The following is a 12,655-nucleotide window of genomic DNA, read 5'->3' as shown; positions in this document are numbered from 1 at the left end:
GAATCGCATCTTAGCTCCAGGTTTCTCTAGTCGAAAATATATTTGGAAAAAAAAAAAAACGTATTTCATTCAAATTTTAATGAATTGTTTTTAATTCATAAATTTTAATATATTGTATGTTATTTTGATTATGTACGGTTCTTGGTAGAATGTCATAGAGTTTATATACATTCTTTAGGATTGAAGCACAATACTTCACAATCTCATGAATTTTGTTGGGATTTTAAAAAAGAGTTAAATGGCGTTTTGGTCACTCAACTGACCGGAAACTTGCAATTGGGTCATCCAACTCAAAAAGCTTTCAGTCACATTATTATACTGTTAAAAAATTTCATTCAGCTCACTGGCCGTTACACTCCGTTAAAAATTTGACGGAAAGCTGACTAAGCGTCGTGACCTGACTTAAATAAATCCACCGTGGCATGTACAGTCAGCTGAAGCGGTATTTTAGTCACTCAACCGACTACGAACTTGCAATCGAGTCATCAAAATTAAAAAACTCGCATGCAATATCTCTTCGAGAGTGCGATTCTTCTTCTAAGTCATGCCATTTGAATGAGGGGAATATGGTGCAATGACCTCATGGATTATACAATGTTGTGAACAGTATTTCCCAAATGGTTCGACACCTCCATGATCACTAGGTATAGTTTTGATTTTCTCTTTTTGTTGTCTCTCAACTTCTTTTTTATAGATTTTATCTATAATCTCGTCTTTGCTAGCAAATATACATAGCAGTATTTCGTATAATCATCCACGAATGTAATAAAATACTTATTTCCTCCTCTAATTTGAGCGAATTTCAAATCACGTATATCGCTATGTATTAGGTCTAGCAGTTTAGTATTTCTTTCCACACGTTTAAAAGATGATCTTATTAGTTTTGCCTCAAGACAAGTTTCACACTTATGTTTTGAATTAATATTCGATTTTGGTATGTATTTTTTTGCACTTAATCGTCGTAAAGTGTCATAATTCATGTTTCCTAATCTAGCATGCCACAAATCAAGAGACTCAAGCAAGGAAGCAGAAGAATTTTTCATTTCATTATCGTCCTCACTAAACATTGCATTGAGTTTTTTTTTTTTTTGTCACAAGATACTTTCACGTATAATGAATTGTATCAAAATACAATAGCAGCTTCCAGGAGTTCCTTTCGTTCAAGAAAGTTTACCATCTAAACCTCGGACATGCAGAGATGACCGAGGACACTTAGACAATAAAGCTTTAATGTTCGATAAGAAAACACCCATAGGAGGTCCCGCTATCTTTCTTTCTTCTACTCGTGTTTCTTAAAAAAATAAAATACAAATAAAAGAACATAATAAGTTCACACAGACAATAGAATAGTAATAAAACTATCGAAAAATGAAAGAGGAAAGTCAACAAACTCATTCAAAAGATATGAATATAAAAAGAATAAGGAAAGTTAAATAAAAACTAATATGAAACAAATCATAAAAAAATCTACACCAAAGAGATAGTGAAATCTCTTTGGTTAGATACCTAATAAAATTTAAATCCCAACAAAATATAACTGACTGTTAATATCAATAAATATTTTAAATATAAATAGAAAAATATAATTGAAAATTGAAATCATAACTAAGATATATCTACTCAAATATAAAATCTATGTGGCAAGTTGTGATTGGTTATACTCATACTAATAAATAATGGGACCCCCTGTATGCACATAAACCACCCAACCAAATTCCGCCATGTGTTTGCCACGTCATTTGGGAAAATAATTTAGGGACAAATTTTGGGGTCCCTAACATTGCTCAAAACAAAAACTTGACAAACAAATAAATCATGATTATAACTAAATATAATTATCATTACTATACAAATTTGGTATACACCAATCAACAAATCAACCATTAATGGTGCAATAATACCTCATTAAGGCACAATAAAGCCATCATGTATGACTCCAAGAATTATGAAATTCAGGTACAATAATCTCAATAAAGATTATATCAATTAATTATCTAATTAAAACACAAGAATTCAAATTTAAGCATGTAGAGGAAAGTCAAATACCAAGGATAAACAAATTTAAAAACAGTCAACTTGTCATTCAAAAAGTAACTAAAATTAAGGCCTACACTTACTACTATTTAAAACAAACAATATCCAAAATTATAAAACTAAAACGAAATCATGCAATAAAATTAAATGATCGGAGTAATCTACGCGCACTAATTGAGTCACCACTACATCATCTCCACCGCCACCGCCCAAGAAACGCAAACATTCATCAAGAACCTTAACGAGAAACTAAGAATAAAAATTAAGGATACAGAACAAATAAGATCTAACTAATCATGTAATATAATATTGATACCACAAAGTCAATCTCCTCAAATTCTGATAAAAATATATTTAAGAAAATGACAAAGTAGGATACAAAACAACCCATACATAATAGATTCAAGCACACAATTATACCTCTGTCAAAAAAACACACAATTATACCTAATCATGAAAAAAATGAATTATACCTAATCATGAAAAAAATGAAATATAAACAACACCACAATAATATACTGTATATTTTAAATCAAAATATGATCCTATGATCATAATCACGTAATTTTATGTTTTGGAAAGATCACACCTGTTAGTACGTTGCAGGGATATTGCCTCGTCGCATCTCCGATCAACTTGATGTAACGTCAACACAATGAATAATCGAGACCTGACTGACTCATCCGATTTTTTCCACCCATTTTCTGTCCGCCCACTCCGATCGTCGAAAAATTGGGGAACAATCATGTACTGTTCCAGTTGTAGTGTTGCTTTGGTTTCAATTGGGGAACAATCATGTACCTCTGTTGTAGTGTTGCTTTGGTTTCAATTTTGTTTCGTGGGATGGAATATATTTTCACTCATTACCAAAGAATTACTCCATAACATTGCATTGAGTTTAAAAAGTCTATCAGTTGCGTAACCTTTGCCTATAAACATACCACTCTTTGATCATCGCATCTCAAAGATTCTAACCGTCACACCTTTTCTTTGTCCCTCCGGTGATAATTCTTTTGCTCTATTTTTAACTCGTTGGTGGTGTCGTTTTTCTGCAACGACATCGTAATCCAATTTATCTTATAAAACGATCATTCTGCACATACGGTGAATGAGCAAATACAATTTAATAAGACAGTTTTACGTTGGACCCAAATATGTTTTGTTTATATCATTTGTTATTCTGTTATTACGTCCACCCACGCACACGCCTTTATTTAATTACTACTTTTTTCCACATATTAGCTAGCAATTTGTTAGCTTGCTACGAGGGCAGAGGGACCAATGTAATTTATCTATAGGAATTCATTTCTTCAGTTGTTACCACAATAGTGATGTACAATCTGTTATGCTTATCAGACACTGCAATTCTTCTTTGTTCGACCAACATTCTTGAATCATGAAAAAGCCAGTGTTTGTTTGGTTTTCTTCAGTAAAGCTCAATCACATATATTGAAATACTCGCGCATAGACTCGAGACGAGAGAACATAATCATGTAATCTCTGAAATCCAAGTTTAACAAGTTATGTGTTTACAGACTCTCCGTATCATGTACAAATACATGCACTTTTCAAATACTATCTAGTATACAACTCGCCTGTGCTTTCTAAAGAATAAACTAACAAAACAAAATCAAGCAATTAAGTTCCTAGTTTAGTAGTTTACAGTGTCCTAGTAAAGCATGATTGTCTTCTAATTCAACCTCCTCTCCATTCAGGCAACTCTAAAAAACACATCCTTTTGATTTGGAAGGATTCGTGAGCTTATACACAAAAATAATCAAGGAATTCAGCCATTCAGCACATTCGTAAGAGCAATAACTTTATGGTTGATCGAGATTGGTTCCAGTTTGACCAGCTTCAGAAACCTTGTCATCACTTCCTGGAGGATCCTCCTGGGCCAAAGACTGGTCTTGATGAGGGTGCCCCTCACTCTCTGTAATGTCTTGTGGTGGCACGTGTGATCCTGAACTTGTTTGCTGTTCAGGAATTAAGCTAGTAAGACCATTTTGTTTAAGATACATCTCCAGAGGCCGGGTAGCTACTTGGACAAGACTTATCATGCTTACTTGAGTCGACTTGATAGGCAAGTCTTCACCACTATTAGGCTGAAAATTCAAGTCTAATTTATCTGTGTTGGCATTAATAGCCCTGTCGACTTGATTGTTTCTTTCATCATAAGCCTGTGGTTCGCTTCCGGATCTACTTCCATTTTCTGAAAGATTCAATAACCTTCTACCTTGGCTGGTGCTGTCCACTTCCACTTCTTCTTTAGGACCCCATAAAAATTGATTTCTTTGAGCAATTTCAGCTTCACGATCTGATTGACGTTTCTTTTTACGCAACATAAGGGTCTTGAAACGGCGTTTAACTGTCATGCATACATTGCATGTGCATGTCGGCTTGTGTTTACCTTTGCCACTTGGAGGCTGGATGCACACAATACAAGAGCAACCAGGGCGATGCCTTGGATGTTTTGTTGTGGTAGCAACTGCTGTAGCACCTAGATCAGTTACTTCACCTTGAACACTGCTACTTGCTAAGACACCCGGGAAGTTAGAATCATGATTATGTGTTGACATCTGGTCAAAGACAGTGATTCTCCGCCTCTTGAAATCTATTTATCAACAGAAAAGAAGAGTGATTGCAAATTGCGTTGTGAGGTCTATTATAGAAGTAATACATCATCAAGAACAAATTTCAGGAAAAAAAAAATTAAAAAAATGTTAAAGGACATCCATCAGAGCAGTATCCATTTGAGGCAACCTTTAATATTTAACCAGTCAAAGCAATCACATTAGCATCTACGATTATATTTGCAAGGGGGAAGGGTTAGTTAGGGGCTTAATATTGAAAGGTCAAAATGCCAAATAAATACTCATGAACAGCGGAGCCGAAAATGTAACTACCAAGCTCTCCTTGTCTGACCAACAAATTTAGTTCAGGAGCTTGTGAATAAAGAAATATAAGATATCAGATATCAAATATCAAATTTCTGCTCATGACTTCAGCAGAGTAAATAATCTCAGGCCTCAGGGCGGAAACCATCTAAAAAGCAAAGACTTATTTTACATGACCGGTCACATATAAGCTCGTACAAATTTTCTTCAGTCAGGTCCAATTGAGGCCAATTTAACTCTTCATCTCGCACTGGTTCTGTAATTAGCTTAATTTGAATCACGAGCCAAAGTCATTACCATACAAGCACCTACAAACACAATTCTTGGAACACAGAATGTACTACAGAAACATTAAGTTTGATCCTTTTTTTCTGAAACAATTAAGCTTGATCCTTTTGTTCCGTTTTTTAGATTTCTAGATTTTCTTACATTCTGTCAAGTTGCCAATCCCTGTATGCCGATTCTACTTCAGCTAGCAATATTATAATTCTTGAAAAGGCCATCCGGGCAGATATCAAGTTACCTAATATATATATAAACAGAGATGGTGGTCTGATCTTTAATCACAAAACCATGAAATGCACCTTTATAGTACGATCGAAGTTAAGAATAACTCCATCTCACTCGCATTGCGGAGAAAGAGCCATATTTACGTAGCATTAAGTAATAGTTGAATAGATATATAATGATACTATACCATTGTTCAGTTTGAAAAGTTGTTCAAGTTCCCAGGGGCTCAATTCATCTGGTGCAGAACACGAACACCTAAAGATAGAAAGCAAATTAGCATCCAGTAATATCTACTTTATTGTCTGTACTGAATTAAGATCCCAAGTCTAATAGAAGAGCACTTGCCTGCTGCGATCCCAAAAATTTTCCTGACATCTCCAAACAGGAGGAAGAAGAAAATCAGCCGGCAACCTTCGCCATTTTGAGCAACCATCGCATGTTGTCCATTGCTCTTGCTCCCTGCATCATCCGGTTAGCAATTCAGTGTCATCTTACTTAATTAAAACAATAGCAAAATTTGTTGTAAATCGGGAGCAACCAAAGTACTACCCAGTTGAACGGACAGTAAAAATGCTCCTCTTTCCCAAGACCGGGGGTCCCTACATTATTCAAAGACTGAAGTATTAGACAAGTAGGTTTCAGCTTGATATACATAGTAATATACATGATTTAAGATATGGCAGTTTACTTCTTTTTCCCTATAGCAGATGCCTTGGGAATTGGTTATCTAATGAAAATGAATAACTGTGGCTCATAAAGTGTCTAGATGAAGGAGCCTCATACCTAATTTATTAGAAGCTACGAATTTTAAATCATTTACACTTCTTTTCCCGACTTGAATTCGCCGAAAATTATATAAAAGTTTAACCCTGTACACTCTCTCATAGGGAGGCAGTTATAAGGAGTTGGATCTGTGACCTAGTAGCAGATAGCAAGAAGTAAAAACTTGACCATCGTGCCAAGCACAACCTTCTAGCAATAACTTATTTGATATTGAAAGAATAAATAATTGCGATGTTGAGCATTTATGGACAAAGCTAATACCATAATATTATAATTCCCCTCTTATTTCTTTTCCCCGTACATGAATATATAGTTGTGAAATTTGATTCCATGTAAATCAACCATATGTGATAAATGTTTTTGGGGCTATAATATAGCCACAAATCTTCCAGGATCCTCAGGAGATCCTGAGCAGCAAGAGAAGCCAAAAGAGACTCAGAGAGGAGATACAGAGGATTTTCGTTTCAGTGCTAGAAAAGGGAAGGAGGGTGACATATGATACATGGGACACACTTAAGTTTCAAATTTCATTCATTATTCAGGGAGAAACTTAAATCACTGCTTACAGAGACTGACTTCCTAACTAGGACTAAAATACCTTCTAAATAAAAAAATGATATTAATTACTACTATTATAATACATTGCCCAGGCTACTGTAAAACAGTCCAAGCACTACCATCTTGCTACAAACGTAATCATTTCTGTGTGAATTTCTAAACATTTCACTCCAATCATGTGGATAACATTTTATTGCTTTAAAGTATATATTAACACCTTGGTCAGCAACACGAGTCTAATAATTTGTTTTCCAAGAAAATAAGTAATCTTATCATGCTATATCCTCAGGAAGCAATAAAACAAGTATCACATGCGGGAAGGCTTATTATCAATTTTTTGAGTTACAAATTTGCTAAAAAATGAGCAACAGATTGCTGTCATTTCTTAGGTCCACTGTCTTGACTATTTTGTTAAATAACAAATGCGAGTTTGAGCTGTAGAAGAAATTTTTTAATTAAAAGGTCTAGCAGAGGGATATGAGAACTGACAACCAGTTTTCTCCAAATGAGAAGTGAGAAAAGTAGATGAAAGGTGACAAGGGAAGTCCAACAATAATTTCGTATCCATATACAGAAAACTGTTCTAAGGATGGAATTGCAGATACTTCGGAAAAAGAATTAGCAATAAGACTGAAGAGTGAGATTGATGGGAGAATAATTTGACTCAGATCAGAGAGAGAAGGAAGAAACAGCAAGTCAATCAGTACAGGGGCTCCAAAACAAGTTCTGAAAAGGTCCTTGTTACATATTCAAAAAAAGAGTAAACAGATAAAGAGGATTAGGGTTTGTAGCTTGCAAGAAACAAAGCTAGTGATCAATTCTGAAGGAGAAAGGAAGTGCAAAAGCTAGAACTCAAGTCTGGGAGAGATGTGGAAAATGAATGACTCAATCTTAAGATTGCTTTCACTATTTACTCGTAACTTCAGTACCATGACATGACTTCTCTTTTAGAAGTATATTCTGATAAAGGCGTATTTTGCTTTAAGTAGTCTTATAATCACATTATCATTTGTCAGCACTACTACCATGCATAAAAGCTTATATTAAGTTAAACTGAAGAGTATACATTATATACAATGATTATGTTGCACTTCGATAGGACTTTGTTACCACAATTGACTTTGTATTGATTCAATTTGATTGTAGATATGGAATCTTAGCTGAAGAATAGAGATGTAAATAAATTTCTAAAGCTTACTTCATACTCTTCGAATTCGTGGTCTTCAACTGTGACAGTTGTTGGCCGGACACTAGCAGGTGGCTGGAGCATTTCTTGTACTTCCTCCCATGTGAGTTTCAGCTCTAGGGCATCTTGGTTCTCTATAAGTAATCTCTTACTCTTTAAGCCAATATTTCTACTTCTTTTTTTCTCGGGAGCCAGCAACGTTGGTGGCAATGAATCAATGATCCTTTTGCCTCCAGGCTTATCAGTGACATGCCAGATGACATCTCCACTAGATGAGCTCAAATTTTTTGAGAATACCTTCAAATGAGGATCTGTGCCTCCACTCATGGATTGTAGAAGACCAGAGTAACCACTCATCGCAGGTAGATTCTCAATAACGCCTGATAAAAAAGGTTCACTTGCAAAAGAGCCAGTATGTTTGCCAGAGAAATGAGTATCCTGTTCAGAATGTAAATTTTAGCTATAGGATTTAAAAATATCAAAGCGCCAAGGGGTCAATGAATTTGGTCACTCTTGTAAAGTTAACACAAACTCTCCGTAAAGATGTTACCTGCATTAAATTGTTTGATGCTTTCCTAAAACCCATAAGAAGTTTTCCTTCTGGATCCATACGACTGAATGTTACTGCAAAGTGAGATATCAAACTCTGAAGGAACTAACGAAGAAAACTCTACAGTTAAAATTTCTATATGGTGAAGAAAGATTTTCTTCGTCCATGAAGCTCAATAATAATATCTAGATAATTAGGCCAGTTCAAGGGAAAGCAATTGTTAGCAAAATTATTACTTTTTGAATAATTATCAGGGTTCATAAGCAAGGCAGTATGGTGGAGTAGAAATACCTTTCCTCTGAGTTTTATGTTTAAAAAAAATGCATGGCTGTATGAAACAAAGAAAGATTCCATAATCACGAGGAAAGACTGTACGCAGTAAAAAATGACGGCTTTACTATCCTTAATTGCACATTGTGGAGGTCTTGGTCTATCCTAATTTGATCATTACCTTAGAGATTATTAGGGTCTTAGCAATTACAGATGTGTACATTTGTTAGGTTAACTGATTAATGACACAAAAGCAAGTAATTACATCTTCAAGAACAATTAAAGAATGGGAAAGGAAGCAGAAAAGACAACAGAATTACTTTATCCTCTCTATACAATTATTTATGCTCTCAGCAGCACGCAGACGAGCCGAGAGGAGTGAAAAATGTCATTACCACCAAAACAAGTATCATAAATAAAACTATAAATGCTACCCTGACTAATTTGATGTAGTGAAGAAAGTATTATAAAGTACCCGTATCTCCAGCTTGTAATTGCATGGACTGGATGCAAGGGGTTACACCCTCTAAAACATACATTCTGCTGTTATTATTTGGCCAAAATCTAAATTGAAAAACCCATTCTTCTCCCTTCACATCTTGAATTCTCACAGGAATACCCTCGGGTTGAGAGATAGGGGGAAAATATGCCTGGACATACAGTTAAAGCTGTAAGAGAATTCAAAACCATCCAAAAAAAAACTCAACTAGGAATCAAAGACATGATAAAGAATCTTACTTCTGCACACGCTTTTGGGAGTACCAAACGACCAATACGACCAGCATCACTGGCACTCAGAATTTTTTCAAATAATGGAATGATGGTGGAATTGGAGCTTAAACAAATTAGTCAAGAAATCACATAAAAGATATAACATGTGTGTGTGCACGCGCTTGTCCACGTGTGTAAGAGTGTGTGTGGGAATTCAGATATAATCAACATGCACATTGGAAGTAAAGGGAAGTTCGTGGATACTCTCCAGAAATTTTCTGCAACTCCTGCTCTGTTATCCTGGGCCAATAACGTGGAAGTAACTGATTCTTAATCCGTCCCTCTACTGGTGGTCTTGCAACACGTATTGGCGAGATCATGTTAGCATTGGGATCTAATCTTTCAGTAACATCAGGCTGTGAAGCCTTTGGCAGAACATGTGAAGTTCTAGATTCTGATTGAAAGGAAGAAACAGTTTTTGTTGACTTCACTACTTCACATACTGCAGTCGGTGAAGAGTGTTGGATTAAAGATGGGGTGGCCAAGGAAATAGTCAAGTTTGTCTGCACTGCTGAACCGTATATGTCTTTAACGTCTGAATATTCTTTGCCTTCACATACTTTTGTTTTGGCATCATAAGACGATCCAGCAGATAATCGACCAAAATTTGAAAAACATGTAATTCCAGTATCTGCTGAGGGGGGGATGGATCCTTCCTGTTTCATTTGACAGTGAGACCCGACTATATTACCATCCTGAGATGGAAGGAATTGCTTTGGGCCATCACCATCAGCTAAATTATTAAATTGCTTCAAATTTATGCCATGAATGCAGTCAACATTGATCTGATTGTCAGTGGAAGCAAAATGTGTTTCTCCGACATACTTTTCCACTGACGTGCCAAATCCTGTAGGACTTTCAAAACCCTTCTGCTTTAAGGTCCAAATAATATAAAGTTCCGTTACAGTCATGAGCAGTTTTAATCCTATATATAACTTTATAAAAGACTAGAGGCTAGAGCAAACTGTAATTATTAGAGGTGGTTAATATGTGACTCCTAATTATTTAATTACTGTTGGAACTTTTAAACAAAGATGGGGGATGGAATATAATACAGCCTTTCTTTAGCTCCTCATTACGAAAATTCGTGTTATAATAATCCCCTTTCAAAAAGAAAACCTAGCTTAATTTATTTCCTAAAAAGGTATGCAATTTAGTGAGCATGTGTGTGTGTGAGAGCGGGGGGGGCCCTTTCAAAAAGAAAACCTAGCTTAATTTATTTCCTAAAAAGGTATGCAATTTAGTGAGCATGTGTGTGTGTGAGAGCGGGGGGGGGGGGGGGGGGGGGGGGGGGGGGGATGTAGGTTAATTAATCTTACAGGTTGATCTCCTGAGCCTTTCGCACACCTAATACAAATCACACCACTGCTGTCCAGTATCTCAAGCAAAGAGCTGGATGCAACACATCCACAATGGAGACGCTGTTAGTTAAAAGATAAGTAAGCAAAGAAATGATTATGGTGAAGTAGGGAGACTAAAGAAAGAAGATTGAATATGAGCGAGTTGTGAGCTCACCTTGCCACATGATATGCACTCTCTCCAACCACTGTCATCTGAATGAAACATATCGCAGAATGCTAGCTGCTCATACAAAGTCCTGAGGTCAATGCAGACTACTGTTAGAGAGAGAAGACCAGAATCTCCTTGTTTGTGTGATGGAGGTTAAACCTTTAACTTAAATGGTTATAGAAAGGCCTGGGGAAATACTGAATTGTTCAATTAGCCTGAAATCATGTCATGGTCGGGGCTTAGATCATAACTATGCTTACTATCATGATTAGGGCTAAAGATTTTAACTATGCTTACTACCGTTTCTTCCTCTTAGTGACCACTTACCGAACTTGGTCGATCAGATGAGAAAGTGAATATATCCTGTGAATTGATTTAAGTGGAGCTAAAATCGGTTGAGGAAAGACTGAACCGATGGTAGGGTATGTTAAGATAACAATTAAGTTGACATCCACATCTGTGTGCTCAGTGTGAAGCTGAATCTTGGGGTATGTTAAAATTCTATCATAAGGACTGTGTAATAACTTTGTATTCAGAAACGACAAAGTACAAAGCCCTGATTTCTAGATTCATCAAGAATTCACAAAACTCAGAGACAGCAAACTTATCATTTTCGAACGCACAATACCCTAATCAAAGCATTATTCCTTAATTCCAAAATACAAGCTTCGCTGAGATTCATGACCTCTTTCCCCTATCTTACTTGATTCGCCTAATGTAGGCAATCAATGTAATTACCTCATATTAAAACATAATTTTAATGTGACAGGCAGGTAATGGTCTAAACTCTAAATATAAATAAAATATATATAAACCTTCGCAAATCATCAAATGCGACTTAATCATCTAAAACCCAAGAAAATAAGTTTTTTGTTCTACAAAAATAAATACGCCTTAGGTGAATAAGTTTCCTAGATATAAACACACAAACATATTGATTACAAGTTTCCTCTTTAAATATTTGTGATGAGTACATGCAAATGAAATAAAAGAAAGCACAAGAAACACATATACAGCTGAACAAAAATTATAAACAGAAGGGTAAAAAAAAAAAAAAAAACTCCACCAGCAGCTATGACAAAGAACAGCAAAACCCCCTGATCTTAAAGGCCAGCCTCTTTTCCCATCACCAAAAGTAGCCCCGCACAACCCATTCATGCATACTTTAGAACCCATCAAACTTCTTGATTCAATTCACCAATTGAAAAACCCTAATCAACAATTAATCAGTAACACATCAAAAAAAAGGTCAACTACAGAAAAACAATATAATAAAAAATAAGTAACTTGTTTGTACCTTGTTCAAGTAGAGAAGAAGATGGTGTAGGTGGGAATTAGTTTATTGAAGTAAAAATGAAACATACATACACATATATGTATATAGTGATGGAAGTGGGCGTGGGATGAAGAGGATAATGATGATTTCACGAGGAATATTTATATGGGTGTGTATAAACAAGTAGTTACATGCAGGAGAATGAGTGAGTGCAAGAAAGGGAAGAGAGATAGAAGTAGACTTGAAGTCTCAGCAAGGAGTCAGTGTCAATACGCCCCTACTTTACCAACTCACACCATTACCTCGCGAAC

General features: G+C 35.7%; 1 protein-coding gene across 8 annotated transcripts; it reads right to left on the bottom strand.

The window, feature by feature from the left end:
* Positions 1 to 3,501: 3,501 nt before the first annotated feature.
* On the bottom strand, positions 3,502 to 12,655 carry LOC108196009 (B3 domain-containing protein Os07g0679700). Of its 8 annotated transcripts, none has more exons than XM_017363056.2 (13): positions 12,366 to 12,655; positions 12,135 to 12,279; positions 11,075 to 11,156; positions 10,879 to 10,980; positions 9,764 to 10,431; positions 9,527 to 9,623; positions 9,264 to 9,438; positions 8,519 to 8,592; positions 7,981 to 8,406; positions 5,991 to 6,040; positions 5,787 to 5,900; positions 5,629 to 5,696; positions 3,502 to 4,648 (listed from the first exon to the last, which is right to left on the bottom strand). In XM_017363056.2, exons 2-13 carry the CDS (start codon positions 12,242 to 12,244, stop codon positions 3,855 to 3,857), a joined length of 2,760 nt encoding a protein of 919 aa, XP_017218545.1. In that variant the 5' UTR covers positions 12,245 to 12,279; positions 12,366 to 12,655; the 3' UTR covers positions 3,502 to 3,854. The 8 variants fall into 8 exon arrangements, with proteins under 8 accessions (XP_017218545.1, XP_017218546.1, XP_017218547.1 ...); XM_017363057.2 differs by having other exon boundaries at positions 9,764 to 10,428; positions 12,366 to 12,653; XM_017363058.2 differs by having other exon boundaries at positions 9,764 to 10,272; positions 12,366 to 12,547.

The sequence above is a fragment of the Daucus carota genome, chromosome 7 (assembly GCF_001625215.2).
Source record: "Daucus carota subsp. sativus chromosome 7, DH1 v3.0, whole genome shotgun sequence".
NCBI lineage: Eukaryota > Viridiplantae > Streptophyta > Magnoliopsida > Apiales > Apiaceae > Daucus > Daucus carota.
The sequence above is the reverse complement of the archived record's forward strand: the minus strand, read 5'-3'. Positions and strand labels throughout refer to the sequence as shown.